Genomic DNA, 15791 nt, shown 5'->3' on the forward strand with positions numbered 1-15791 from the left:
GGATAGAGGAGGAACACTGATCAGACATGTATGTCCCTCTGGAGGGGGAACACTGATCAGACATGTATGTCCCTCTGGAGAATAGAGGAGAAACACTGATCAGACATGTATGTTCCTATAGAGAATAGAGGAGGAACACTGATCAGACATGTATGTCCCTCTGGAGGGGGAACACTGATCAGACATGTAGGTTCCTATAGAGAATAGAGGAGGAACACTGATCAGACACGTATGTCCCTCTGGAGGAGGAACACTGAACAGACATGTATGTCCTTCTGGAGGAGGAACACTGATCAGACATGTATGTTCCTATAGAGAATAGAGGAGGAACACTGATCAGACATGTATGTCCCTCTGGAGGGGGAACACTGATCAGACATGTATGTCCCTCTGGAGAATAGAGGAGGAACACTGATCAGACATGTATGTCCCTCTGGAGGGGGAACACTGATCAGACATGTATGTTCCTATAGAGAATAGAGGAGGAACACTGATCAGACATGTATGTCCCTCTGGAGGAGATAGGGGGGACGAGTAGCAAAGACACAATAGTGATACAGCATCTAGGGGTAGGATCTTCCTTCTATTACATTTCATTGCTGCTGATCGCCTGCAAGATCTTTGCTGTCGCTCCTGTCCATGTTCAGTGCAGTGATGCCCGTATGGCATTTCTCAGGGTGGTGTGTGCGATGGTGACATCCCTGCATAATGTGTTAAAACAGCCACTTGTAGTCTCCATCGGAGGCCGGAGTGACAGGGTGACAACACAGGAGCATGGCTGGGAGACGGGGAAGGAGCGTTGTCACCTTATAACAGGAAGTGCCTGCAGAATCTATGGAAAATGACTGAGATTTTAGGCTTCACATGTTTTTTTACATTGTCATGACGGTGGAATCACTAAGTTTTTACAGTTGATAAGGGGAGAGTGAATTTAATTGTTAGTTGGAGTGTTTGAAGTCTGAGTAATAAGACAATGTACTTCTTAAAAGAAAGGGACTTCCTATCAGTGCCATCTGTCACTGGCATCAAAGCCGCGCTCTTCCTCCTTCCAGACAACGCCAGAAGGGCACTTTAACTCCATCCGCGCCTCCGCGGCTGATGTGCCCCCCTCCCTGCGCTCTGATGGCTTTTCTCAGGGAGGCGACAGTTAATATGGCGTCTCCGCTAGACAAGTCCTGCCAGAAGCAGAACATTCCACCGTATGCCCAACAAAACTGCCTCCTCTGGGTCCCTCTGATCCGTCGAACGATGCCAGCTCGGTCTGAAGTTGGAGGAAACGCCATAAGACTCTCTTCTGAGATTCTATAAATCACATCCACCTAAGGCGTAAACAAGTGTTTACTTTGTAGCGCGGAGTACTGGCCCACTTACAGGCAGAGCGTCTTTTTCTTTTTTTTTTATAAGTGCGCAGGAGAGGATAATGAAGACCGATGCGCGGGCGCTGCTGAACTTTGCTTGACACACAACTTTTCATTGAAAGAATAAAGGGAAAAAGTTTCCAGCTTGGCTCTTCCAGCCTAGAAATAGGGCCTTGTGGTTCCATGGTGTCCTTGTGCTATTGGGCTCCTGGGTTCCGTGTCCACCATGATACTCGCATGGAGTTTGCATGTCCAGTCCAGGTTAATGCTAAGGCAGAGTTACCTAAGATTTTAAAGCTGAAAGGTAAAACTTCTTATATTTTACTTTTCTTGGATCTTCCTCTTTATCAATATTACTAATGCAACCTTTTTTAGTCTTTTCAACACAGAGAAACTCTTCAAATGAATTTCCAGGCTCAGGGAACCCCTGCTTAAAATGTCTATATCTACAACTCATGAATGATACATTAGTGTGATGATCAGTGGGAAGAATGTCCCTAAAAAGGCACAGGCAATCCGCGCTATCCCCAAATACGTGATACTATTAATTTAAATTAGAAGAACGTCCCTTACATTGGTGATCAGTGGGAAGAATGTCCCTTACATTGGTGATCAGTGGGAAGAATGTTCCTTACATTGGTGATCAGTGAGAAGAATGTCCCTTACATTGATGATCAGTGGGAAGAATGTTCCTTACATTGGTGATCAGTGGGAAGAATGTCCCTTACATTGGTGATCAGTGAGAAGAATGTCCCTTACATTGGTGATCAGTGGGAAGAATGTTCCTTACATTGGTGATCAGTGAGAAGAATGTTCCTTACATTGGTGATCAGTGGGAAGAATGTTCCTTACATTGGTGATCAGTGAGAAGAATGTTCCTTACATTGGTGATCAGTGGGAAGAATGCTCCTTACATTGGTGATCAGTGAGAAGAATGTCCCTTACATTGGTGATCAGTGAGAAGAATGTCCCTTACATTGGTGATCAGTGGGAAGAATGTTCCTTACATTGGTGATCAGTGAGAAGAATGTTCCTTACATTGGTGATCAGTGGGAAGAATGTCCCTTACATTGGTGGTCAGTGAGAAGAAAGTTCCTTACATTGGTGATCAGTGAGAAGAATGTCCCTTACATTGGTGATCAGTGGGAAGAATGCTCCTTACATTGGTGATCAGTGGGAAGAATGTTCCTTACATTGGTGATCAGTGGGAAGAATGTTCCTTACATTGGTGATCAGTGGGAAGAATGTTCCTTACATTGGTGATCAGTGGGAAGAATGTCCCTTACATTGGTGATCAGTGAGAAGAATGTCCCTTACATTGGTGATCAGTGGGAAGAATGTTCCTTACATTGGTGATCAGTGAGAAGAATGTTCCTTACATTGGTGATCAGTGGGAAGAATGTCCCTTACATTGGTGATCAGTGGGAAGAATGTTCCTTACATTGGTGATCAGTTGGAAGAATGTTCCTTACATTGGTGATCAGTGGGAAGAATGTTCCTTACATTGGTGATCAGTGGAAAGAATGTCCCTTACATTGGTGATCAGTGAGAAGAATGTTCCTTACATTGGTGATCAGTGAGAAGAATGTTCCTTACATTGGTGATCAGTGGGAAGAATGTCCCTTACATTGGTGATCAGTGGGAAGAATGTTCCTTACATTGGTGATCAGTGGGAAGAATGTTCCTTACATTGGTGATCAGTGGAAAGAATGTCCCTTACATTGGTGATCAGTGAGAAGAATGTTCCTTACATTGGTGATCAGTGAGAAGAATGCTCCTTACATTGGTGATCAGTGAGAAGAATGTCCCTTACATTGGTGATCAGTGGGAAGAATGTTTCTTACATTGGTGATCAGTGAGAAGAATGTTCCTTACATTGGTGATCAGTGAGAAGAATGTTCCTTACATTGGTGATCAGTGAGAAGAATGTTCCTTACATTGGTGATCAGTGAGAAGAATGTTCCTTACATTGGTGATCAGTGGGAAGAATGTCCCTTACATTGGTGATCAGTGAGAAGAATGTCCCTTACATTGATGATCAGTGAGAAGAATGTTCCTTACATTGGTGATCAGTGAGAAGAATGCTCCTTACATTGGTGATCAGTGAGAAGAATGTTCCTTACATTGGTGATCAGTGAGAAGAATGTTCCTTACATTGGTGATCAGTGGGAAGAATGCTCCTTACATTGGTGATCAGTGAGAAGAATGCTCCTTACATTGGTGATCAGTGGGAAGAATGTTCCTTACATTGGTGATCAGTGGGAAGAATGTCCCTTACATTGGTGATCAGTGAGAAGAATGTTCCTTACATTGGTGATCAGTGAGAAGAATGTTCCTTACATTGGTGATCAGTGGAAAAAATGCTCCTTACATTGGTGATCAGTGGGAAGAATGTTCCTTACATTGGTGATCAGTGGGAAGAATGTTCCTTACATTGGTGATCAGTGAGAAGAATGTTCCTTACATTGGTGATCAGTGGGAAGAATGCTCCTTACATTGGTGATCAGTGAGAAGAATGTTCCTTACATTGGTGATCAGTGAGAAGAATGTTCCTTACATTGGTGATCAGTGAGAAGAATGTTCCTTACATTGGTGATCAGTGGGAAGAATGTTCCTTACATTGGTGATCAGTGAGAAGAATGTTCCTTACATTGGTGATCAGTGGGAAGAATGCTCCTTACATTGGTGATCAGTGAGAAGAATGTCCCTTACATTGGTGATCAGTGAGAAGAATGTCCCTTACATTGGTGATCAGTGGGAAGAATGTTCCTTACATTGGTGATCAGTGGAAAGAATGTCCCTTACATTGGTGATCAGTGAGAAGAATGTTCCTTACATTGGTGATCAGTGGGAAGAATGTTCCTTACATTGGTGATCAGTGGGAAGAATGTTCCTTACATTGGTGATCAGTGAGAAGAATGTTCCTTACATTGGTGATCAGTGGGAAGAATGTTCCTTACATTGGTGATCAGTGGGAAGAATGTCCCTTACATTGGTGATCAGTGGGAAGAATGTCCCTTACATTGGTGATCAGTGGGAAGAATGTTCCTTACATTGGTGATCAGTGAGAAGAATGTCCCTTACATTGGTGATCAGTGGGAAGAATGTTCCTTACATTGGTGATCAGTGAGAAGAATGTTCCTTACATTGGTGATCAGTGGGAAGAATGTTCCTTACATTGGTGATCAGTGGGAAGAATGTTCCTTACATTGGTGATCAGTGGGAAGAATGTCCCTTACATTGGTGATCAGTGGGAAGAATGTTCCTTACATTGGTGATCAGTTGGAAGAATGTTCCTTACATTGGTGATCAGTGGGAAGAATGTTCCTTACATTGGTGATCAGTGGAAAGAATGTCCCTTACATTGGTGATCAGTGAGAAGAATGTTCCTTACATTGGTGATCAGTGAGAAGAATGTTCCTTACATTGGTGATCAGTGGGAAGAATGTTCCTTACATTGGTGATCAGTGGGAAGAATGTTCCTTACATTGGTGATCAGTGGGAAGAATGTCCCTTACATTGGTGATCAGTGAGAAGAATGTCCCTTACATTGGTGATCAGTGGGAAAAATGTTCATTACATTGGTGATCAGTGAGAAGAATGCTCCTTACATTGGTGATCAGTGAGAAGAATGTTCCTTACATTGGTGATCAGTGAGAAGAATGTTCCTTACATTGGTGATCAGTGAGAAGAATGTTCCTTACATTGGTGATCAGTGAGAAGAATGTCCCTTACATTGGTGATCAGTGGGAAGAATGTTCCTTACATTGGTGATCAGTGGGAAGAATGTCCCTTACATTGGTGATCAGTGGGGAGAATGTCCCTTACATTGGTGATCAGTGGGAAGAATGTTCCTTACATTGGTGATCAGTGGGAAGAATGTTCCTTACATTGGTGATCAGTGGGAAGAATGTTCATTACATTGGTGATCAGTGAGAAGAATGTTCCTTACATTGGTGATCAGTGAGAAGAATGTTCCTTACATTGGTGATCAGTGAGAAGAATGTTCCTTACATTGGTGATCAGTGGGAAGAATGCTCCTTACATTGGTGATCAGTGAGAAGAATGCTCCTTACATTGGTGATCAGTGGGAAGAATGTTCCTTACATTGGTGATCAGTGGGAAGAATGTCCCTTACATTGGTGATCAGTGGGAAGAATGTTCCTTACATTGGTGATCAGTGAGAAGAATGTTCCTTACATTGGTGATCAGTGAGAAGAATGTTCCTTACATTGGTGATCAGTGAGAAGAATGTTCCTTACATTGGTGATCAGTGAGAAGAATGTCCCTTACATTGGTGATCAGTGGGAAGAATGTTCCTTACACTTGTGGTCAGTGGGAAAACCCTTGTGGTCTGGGGGATGTTTAGTTCTCACGGTAGATGCATGTGTACAGTGAGTCCACATTGGACAGGAATCTTAAAGTGATACTGTAGGTTTGAATATATATTTTTTTAAATAACAAACATGTCCTACTTACCTCCACTGTGCAGCTCGTTTTGCACAGAGTGGCCCCAAATGGGCGTCTTCAGGGGTCCCACGGCGACAGTGGGACAGAGTGACAGTCACCGCTCTCTGCTCCGAGCTGACCGAGAGCTGAGCAATCAATGTGTGAAGATCGCTCAGTTCTCGGGGTTAGAGCCGACGGGGACAGCTGCAGGATCACAGCGATGGTGCAGCATGGAGGGGAGTATTGAGGTTTCTTTTCAAATCCCCCAAATTCTTTCATTTGATTTCTCAGGCCGGAGTCTTTATGGAAAGTTTTCTTTTCTAAACCTTGCAACCAAAAGAGAACGGCGGTGTAGTTTGTATTTTGTTTTTAACTGTCAGCACTTCATCTGAAACAGGAAGTTTATTCTGTTGAAAGCCGAGAAAGGCATCATATGTATTGTGCCATCTGTCGCTGGCAGCGCCACCCTGCAGTCTGTTCTATCAGAGGAGAGGACAGACACTGGAAACAATGTAATCCTATCAGACGCGTGTCTTTTTCCTGTACAGAAGACAGTTTAGTATACCGCAAATATTATTTTTATATAGTTTAATATTTCACAATGGGCCGGATTCGTCCAGCCGCAATGTCATTTATTGCGTGCTGGAAGTGCCACTCCGAGCCTTACCAAGGCTTCTGAAACATCAAAGTGTACAGCTTGATTCATAGGAGCGGGGAAAGCTACAAAAAGCCACATAAGTTATTAATACATGAAAAACGTTTGCCTTGCAAATCAAACGTCAGATTCTAAAAAGCTTTTCACTCAGTAAAAAGAAGGAAACTGGAATTCTAGCGGCCATACACGCTTCAATTTCAGTATCCGATCAATGTGCGATTCAATCAAAATGATCAAATCTGCAAGTGATTGAATAGCGATAACTTCTCTGCCGATCGGCTTGGACTCAATTTAGATTGGATTCAATCGAACTGGGTCGATCGGCAAGGGCAGAAAATTATTGATCTTTTTGACGTCATGACCTCGGGCTCCTTCCAACGCGTTTAGTCAAATATGACGTGCCCCCGATGATGTCAGATGGGGAGAGATGGGGATGTGAGTTGTGCAATGTCTTCTACTTTTTTTGTGCATTCCGGTATCATTTTAACTAGGGTTGTCCCGATACCACTTTTTTAGGACCGAGTACAAGTACCGATACTTTTTTTCAAGTAGTCGCCGATACCGAATACCGATACTTTTTTTAAATGTGTCCCCAAATGCAGCCATGTCCCCCCACAAATGCAGCCATGTCCCTCTAGCCATGTCCCTCACATATGCAGCCATGTCCCTCTAGCCATGTCCCTCACATATGCAGCCATGTCCCTCTAGCCATGTCCCCCACATATGCAGCCATGTCCCCCCAGCCATGTCCCCCACATATGCAGCCATGTCCCTCTAGCCATGTTCCTCACATATGCAGCCATGTCCCTCTAGCCATGTCCCTCACATATGCAGCCATGTCCCTCACATATGCAGCCATGTCCCTCTAGCCATGTCCCTCACATGCATCCATGTCCCTCTAGCCATGCCCCTCACATATGCAGCCATGTCCCTCTAGCCATGTCCCTCACATATGCAGCCATGTCCCTCTAGCCATGTCCCTCACATATGCAGCCATGTCCCTCTAGCCATGTCCCTCACATATGCAGCCATGTCCCTCTAGCCATGTCCCTCACATATGCAGCCATGTCCCTCTAGCCATGTCCCTCACATATGCAGCAATGTCCCTCTAGCCATGTCCCTCACATATGCAGCCATGTCCCTCTAGCCATGTCCCTCACATATGCAGCCATGTCCCTCCAGCCATTTCCCCCATACCTTTGCCGCCGAAAGCCGCCGCCGCCGCATGGAGAAAATCACAGCATTCATTTGAATAGCTGTTTTGCCCGCGCGTATAGACACTCCCCCTTGCTCGGGATTGGACAGATCACGATCACCCATCCAATCCCGAGCAAGGGGGAGTGTCTATACGCGCGGGAACACTACAGCTATTCAAGTGAAAGCTGTGATGTTCCCGCACGCCGTTTAACCCATTGCAGTGGCTTTCGATGTGGCGGCTTTCGATGCAGCGGCGCGATGCAGCGGCATCGGCGCGGGGGGGGAAGTATTCTATTTAGGTATCGGGGGTATTTGCGCAAATACAAGTACTCCCGCAAATACTCGGTATCGGTCCCGATACCGATACTGGTATCGGTATCGGGACAACCCTAATTTTAACCTATTCAAATAAATGGGCTGCAAAACCGCACTGCAGGGGAATGCACAGGAATCGCATAGAAACTGTGATTCTGGTGGGATCCGGCCCTGAAACAGAAGTATAGCCAAGGTTTTTTGATCATACTTCTTTTCTGGGTCACAGGAGTGGACTTAGGCCGCGTACACACGATCGGTCCATCCGATGAGAACGGTCCAAAGGACCGTTCTCATCAGTTAACCGATGAACCTGACTGATGGTCCGTCGCGCCTACACACCATCGGTTAAAAAAACGATCGTGTCAGAACGCGGTGACGTAAAACACAACGACGTGCTGAAAAAACTAAGTTCAATGCTTCCAAGCATGCGTCCACTTGACTCTGAGCATGCCTGGGTTTTTAACCAATGCTTTTGCATACTAACGATCGGTTTTGACCTATCGGTTAGGCGTCCATCGGATCAATTTTAAAGCAAGTTCTCATTTTTTTGTCCGAAGGTTAAAGAACCTATGGGGCCCACACACGATCAGTTTGGACTGATGAAAACGTTCCTTCAGACCGTTCTCCTCTGGCGATCCTATCGTGTGTACGCGGCCTTACTTGTGATCTTCTATGATCCAGAATGAACTGACAGCAGGCTAAAGTCCACTGTCGACTAACAGGTTCAATCGTACTGGGTTGATTAGTAAGGGCAGAAACGTATTGATCATTTTGCATCTATCTATCATCTATTGCAGCACTGAGATATTTGTATTTCGATCAACCAGGTTATGAGTCTCAGGACCTGGATCATCTGCTGGTGGCACTGTGCTTTCAAGAGTGGGAGGTTGTAGTTCTAGTGTCCACCAGCGGGTGTGTCCCAGCAGCAAGCACATCCCAGTAATCAGTTTCCACTTGATGCTGGCTGCTGGGAGGGTATTTAGCTCCTCCTCTAATAGTGCCTCTCTGTCAGTGTTTTGCTTTGCTGACATTTGTCACTGTTATAGAACTTTTGAAAGTTAAAAGAAAGACTGTACTATATATATAAAATATTATACAGCGTTGCACATTGATGTTTTGGATGTGTTATTATTGTATGCATTGAGTTGCATAGTGCACAGCATTTACTATTCTAGTGTGGACATCACTATAATTGCTTTATGATGAGTCTGGAGGAGTGGGCATCCCATGGCAGATTTTATTTGCATGCAGACCATCCTGTGATGCTCCATGATTAAAAGAACTAAAATCCAGTGAAAAGAAGAGGTGGACAAGGGACAGTCAGGCTAGGGGAGAAAAGTAACCGTGGCCCGGGGGCCAGATGTGGCCCTCTGCTTGCTTTATTCTGGCCCTTGGGGCATTATTCCCTCCACTGACACCAACAATGGAACACTATTCCTCCCACTGACACCAATGATGAGGCACTATTGCACCCACCAGCACCAATGATGGGGCACTATTTCACCCACTGGCACTGTTGATGGGCCGCTATTCTTTGCACTGATACCAGTGATGAGTGACTATTCCACCCAGTAAACCAATGATGTAACACTATTCCATCCACTGATGACAATAATTGGGCACTATTTTTTTTTTCACTGACTCCAACGATGGATCACTATTCCACCCAGTGAAACCAATGATGGGGCGCTATGCCTCCCACTGATACCAATGATGGGGCACTATTCCTCACACTGATTATAATATTTGGGTACTATTTATTCTACTGACTCCAACGATGGATCACTATTCCACCCAATGAAACCAATGACGGGGCACTCGTTCTCCCACTGATACCAATGATGGGGCACTATTCCTCCCACTGACACCGATGATTGGGCACCATTCCTCCCACTAATACCAAAGATGGGGCACTATTCCTCCCACTGATACCAATGATAAGGTGGTATTCCTCCCGCTGACACAGATAATTGGGCACTATTCCTCCCACTAATACCAATGATGGGGCACTGTTCCTCCCACGGAAACCAATGATGGAACTCTATTCCTCCAATTCAAACCAATAAAGGGGCACTATTACGACCCCATCTAAAGTTTGAACTAGGGTTGTCCCGATACCAGTATCGGTATCGGGACCGATTCCGAGTATTTGCTGGAGTACTCGTACTCCCGCAAATACTCCCGATACCGAAATAGAATACTCCCCCCCCCCCCCGCCGTTACGCCGCATCCCCCCCCCTGCTCGGGTGAACTGTCCAATCCCGAGCAAGGGGGAGTGTCTATACGCAGCGCGGCGCGAATCATTACAGCTATTCAAAGCTGTAATGTTCCCCGCGCGTATTAACCAGTCGGCGGCAGCGGGATGCAGGTAAGGGACCCATGGCTGGATATGGGGGGAGACAATGGCTGCATATGGGGGACATGGCTGGATATGGGGGGAGACAATGGCTGCATATGGGGGACATGGCTGGATATGGGGGGAGACATGGCTGCATATGGGGGACATGGCTGGATATGGGGGGAGACAATGGCTGCATATGGGGGACATGGCTGGATATGGGGGAAGACAATGGCTGCATATGGGGGACATGGCTGGATATGGGGGGAGAAAATGGCTGCATATGGGGGACATGGCTGGATATGGGGGGAGACAATGGCTGCATATGGGGGACATGGCTGGATATGGGGGATATGGGGGGAGACATGGCTGCATGGGGGGAGACATGGCTGCATATGGGGGACATGGCTGGATATGGGGGGGAGACATGGCTGCATATGGGGGACATGGCTGGATATGGGGGGGAGACATGGCTGCATATGGGGGGACATGGCTGGATATGGGGGGAGAAAATGGCTGCATATGGGGGACATGGCTGGATATGGGGGGAGACAATGGCTGCATATGGGGGACATGGCTGGATATGGGGGATATGGGGGGAGACATGGCTGCATGGGGGGAGACATGGCTGCATATGGGGGACATGGCTGGATATGGGGGGAGACATGGCTGCATATGGGGGACATGGCTGGATATGGGGGGGAGACATGGCTGCATATGGGGGGACATGGCTGCATAGGGGGGGATATGGGGGGAGACATGGCTGCATATGGGGGGGAGACATGGCTGCATATGGGGGACATGGCTGGATATGGGGGGAGACATGGCTGCATATGGGGGGACATGGCTGCATGGGGGGGACATGGCTGGATATGGGGGGACATGGCTGGATATGGGGGGGGACATGGCTGGATATGGGGGGAGACATGGCTGGATATGGGGGGAGACATGGCTGCATCTGTGGGGGGACATGGCTGCATGGGGGGGACATGGCTGGATATGGGGGAGACATGGCTGGATATGGGGGGGAGACATGGCTGCATCTGTGGGGGGACATGGCTGCATTTGTGGGGGGACATGGCTGCATTTGGGGACACATTTAAAAAAAAGTATCGGTATCGGCGAGTACTTGGAAAAAAAGTATCGGTACTCGTACTCAGTCCTAAAAAAGTGGTATCGGGACAACCCTAGTTTGAACAACAGTAAACTCTCCCTTTGCTTAGAAAGTTTGGAGATCGAGATGATGCTGGATGTCCTCCAACCGGGAAATGAGGCGGGGCTCTATCTGATTGTTGCAGCTTCTAATGCACATTATGAGAAGCTCACAGTGTGCAGTGAAATCAGAGTAAGCTATTTCAGTCCAGGAGAGGAGCCGCTACAAATGTGCAAGACTGAAGGTCAGCATTACGTATAATGTAACTCCTCAGCACTATTGTACTGCAATCTGACTCGTATTGGATATGAAACATTGTAACTATTTCTGAATGGTATACGTCGTTCATCATGGTAAAGACAACCTGTACTCTTGGTTTGCTGTGTAGAAGTCCTGCAGGTGGCTGCTCCCTCTGTATAACATCAGACAGCTGCCTCTGACAGCTCGGCTCATGTCCATGGACCTGTCACACTTAATCAGCTCTGAGAATGCTCTGCACCCGCCATGAAAGGAAAGGTCATCCATTCATCCCGGCTGTGATGGAAGGAGCGAGCTACCCTTCCCACCCCTGACCCAATCTGGCTGTAATAATGATCCAGACTTATGTCGGCTTTTAAAATACCAGATAGAAGAGATGTGTATCGGACATTTATTAGTTAACAATTTACAGAACCAAATAGTATTTTATACAGTATGGCCCGGATTCACAGACATATTCATGCTGCCGTAGCGTATCTCTTTTACGCTACGCTGGCGCAACGCACAGAGGCAAGCACTGGATTCACAAAGCACTTGCTCCCCCTCGCTGTTAAAGATACGCTGGGTTTCCTCGGCGTAAGCCAGCGTAGGTGGAAGTGGGCGTGAGCCATGCTAATGAGGCGTGACCCCATGCAAATGATGGGCCAAGCGCCATAGAAGTACTTAAAATGAACGGCGCATGCGCAGTCCCGTGGCCGCATCCCAGTGCGCATGCTCAGAATCGCGTTGAGACAACTGCCTAAGATACGTTGAATCACTGCCTACGACGTGAACGTAACCTACGCCTAGCCCTATTCACGTACAACGTAAACGACAAAAGATACGACGGCTTGTGTTCCCTGGTCCATACCTTTGCATGACTTGCGCCTCCTATATGGGGAATAACTTTACGCCGGACGTACGACTTACGCTAACCGCGTATATGATGCGCAACTACGTTTGTGAATCGGCGTATCTCCCTCATCTCCCTCATTTGCATATGTGCATAGAAAATCTATGGGAGCGGCAAATGCGCCCGGCGTAAACATGCGCCTACGATACGACGGCGTAGGCAAGTTACGTCGGTCGTAGGAAGCCTATTTTCAGGCGTATCTAGTTTTGTGGGCACGGCGCACAGATACGACCGCGCATAGTTACACTTACGCGGCGTATCTCGAGATACGTCGGCGTAAGTGCTTTGTGAATCCGGGCCGATATAGTGATGTATGAATTGTTTACTTTGTGTATGTGATCTTCTTACAGTATATTAATGTGAATGCAAATCCTAACAATGAGCTTCTCTTATTTGCTCCCTTTTAGGATCCTTTTACACAGGTGTCTAGGGGGGCAGTAAAAAGGGGCAGTTTTTTCAGGTGTCTAGGGGGGCAGTAAAAAGCGGCAGTTTTTTCAGGTGTCTAGGGGGGCAGTAAAAGGGGGCAGTTAATCCACGTAAACTGGGATGGCTGACACAACTTTACCATAAAAAGGAGCAACCTTTTTTCTATACTTGCAGGGTCCTTAAAAGGGTTTGTAAAGGTACAATTTTTTTTCCCTAAATAGCTTCCTTTACCTTAGTGCAGTCCTCCTTCACTTACCTCATCCTTCCATTTTGCTTTTAAATGTCCTTATTTCTTCTGAGAAATCCTCACTTCCTGTTCTTCTGTCTGTTACTCCACACAGAAATGCCAGGCTTTCTTCCTGGTGTGGAGTGTCGCGCTCGCCCCCTCCCTTGGATTACAGGAGAGTCAGGGCGCCCACTAACACACAGCTCCTTTCTCTATGTGCAACATAGAGAGCATCCTGACTCTCCAGTAGTCCAAGGGAGGACAAACAAATGTTATTGGATTACAAGTGCTCCATTCAAAACTACAGTCCCTCTGCCATGGTGACAGATGGGACTTGTAGTTTTTTTATTTGTGGATTCCTGTTAATGAGTGACGTGGCTGTGCTGGCGAGGCCACAAACAACTGCGCCAATTGGAAATTTGATAGACGCTAGTGAGAAGAAGAACCCCTATATTCTGTAAGAAGGAGGGTTTTGGGGTGGTGTGGGGTTATGTGGGTATCACATGAAACATGGCCGGAGATGGCATATTTTTTTTTGTTAAAGGGATAAAACTTGGAGGCGTGCATGTATTGTGGAGATGCACTGCATATGTTTTTTTTATTTTTGTTATTTAATAATAATAATAATAATAATTAATACTAATTCTATTGATAATATATATTTTTTTGTTTTTCTTTGACATACTTTTTAACACATCTTGTATGGAAGATCAGTGATGTAAACATTTTGTCTCTCCCCGCAGGTGACAACTGTGAAGTGGACAGCGGCTCGGGACGGTGTGTGCCCGGGGTCTGCAGGAATGGGGGGACTTGCACCAATCTGGCGGAAGGAGGCTTCACCTGTCAGTGCCCATCTGGAAGCTTCGAAAAGCCGTACTGTGAGCTGTCCACGCGTTCCTTCCCTCCGAAGTCGTTTGTCATGTTCCGGGGTCTGCGGCAGAGATTTCACATGAGTCTGTCACTAACGTAAGTGTCACCGTCTGTCCCCAATGTCCATGTGATAATGAGGAGGTCTGTGCTGGAGTGCAGGGTGACTGTCTTACTACTGAGGTCATAGATGCTTATTCATTCACTTCTGTCTCTTATGGGTTCATAAGGATTGCCTTTCTTTCTTTTTCTTTTCTTTTTTCCCCTTTCTTGCTTTTTTTTCCTTTCCTTTCCTTTCCTTTCCCTTCCATTCTTTCTTTTCTTTTCTTTCCCTTCCATTCTTTCTTTTCTTTTCCTTCCTTTCTTTCCTTTAGTTTTTTTTCTTTTCCTTCCCGTCCATTCTTTCCCTTCCTTCCTTTTCTTTTCTTTTCCTTTCTTTTCTTTCCTTTCCCTTCTATTCTTTCCTTCCTTTCTTTTTTCTTTTCCTTCCTTTCATTTCCCTTCTTTCCTTCCTTTTCCTTTCTTATGTTCTCTTTCTTCCTTTTTTCCCTTACTTTCCTTTCCTTCCTTTTCTTTTCTTCCTTTTTTTCCTTCCTTTCCCTTCCATTCTTTCCTTCCTTTCCTTTTCTATCACTTTCTTTTCTTTCCCTTCCATTCTTTTCTTCCTTTTCTTTTCTTTTCTTTTTTTCCCTTTTACTTTCCCTTCCATTCTTTTCTTAATTTCCTTTCCTTTCTTTTCTTTTCTTTTTGTTTCCATTTCTTCCTTTTTTACCCTGCTTTTAATTTTCTTTCCCTTCCATTCTTTCCTTCCTTTCCTTTTACTTAATTTCCTTCTCTTCCTTTTCTTTCTTTTCCTTCTTTTTCTTTTCTTATTTTCTCTTTCTTCCTTTTTTCCCTTTCCTTTCCTTTTACTTCCTTCCTTCCTTTTCTTTTCTTCCTTTGTGGCCTTCATTTCCCTTCCATTCTTTCCTTCCTTTTTTTCTATTACTTCCTTTCCTTCATTTTCTTTTCTTCCTTTGTTTACTTAATTTCCCTTCCATTCTTTCCTTCATTTTTTTTTTATTACTTCCTTTCCTTTCTTTTCTTTCCCTTCCATTCTTTCTTTCCTTTGCTTTTTTTCTTTTCTTTTCCTTCCTTTCCTTTCCCTTCTTTTCTTTTTTTCCCTTCCTTTCCTTTTCTTTTACTTACTTTCCTTTCTTTTCTTTTTGTTTCCCTTTCTTCCTTTTTTCCCCCTGATTTTCCTTTTCTTTGCCTTCCATTCTTTCCTTCCTTTCCTTTTCTTTTACTTCCTTTTCTTTCTCTTCCTTTTCTTTTCTTTCTTTCTTCCAGTATATGGCAAAAAGTTTGTGAAGCCTGACCATCACACCTACTATATGGCCCAAAGTAGCTGGACACTCATCCGTATTGTTGAGTTGAGGTGTTCCAGGGAAGGGCGCTTCCAATACTGCAACATACAAAGACATTGTAGGCAATTGTGCTATTCCATATTTTTGGTAGTGGTTTGGGGAAGACCCTTTTCCGTTCCACATTGACTGTACCTTTGTGTCGGCTCCATAAAGACACGGTTTGACCATTTTGTTTTTGATGAAATTTGAGGGACCTTCACAAAGCATCAACCTTTCTGGAGACCTTTTGGGATGTATTGGAACAGCCATGG

General features: G+C 45.3%; 1 protein-coding gene across 1 annotated transcript in view; it reads left to right on the plus strand.

Annotated features, from left to right (window-relative positions):
• CELSR3 (cadherin EGF LAG seven-pass G-type receptor 3) overlaps positions 1–15791 on the plus strand; it is a 203299-nt gene that overhangs the window by 98812 nt on the left and 88696 nt on the right. The window contains exon 3 of the mRNA XM_040358946.1: positions 14011–14233. Within this exon, the coding sequence (XP_040214880.1) occupies positions 14011–14233 (223 nt within the window). The remainder of the gene's footprint in view (positions 1–14010; positions 14234–15791) is intronic.

This window comes from Rana temporaria, chromosome 7 (genome assembly GCF_905171775.1).
Source record: "Rana temporaria chromosome 7, aRanTem1.1, whole genome shotgun sequence".
NCBI lineage: Eukaryota > Metazoa > Chordata > Amphibia > Anura > Ranidae > Rana > Rana temporaria.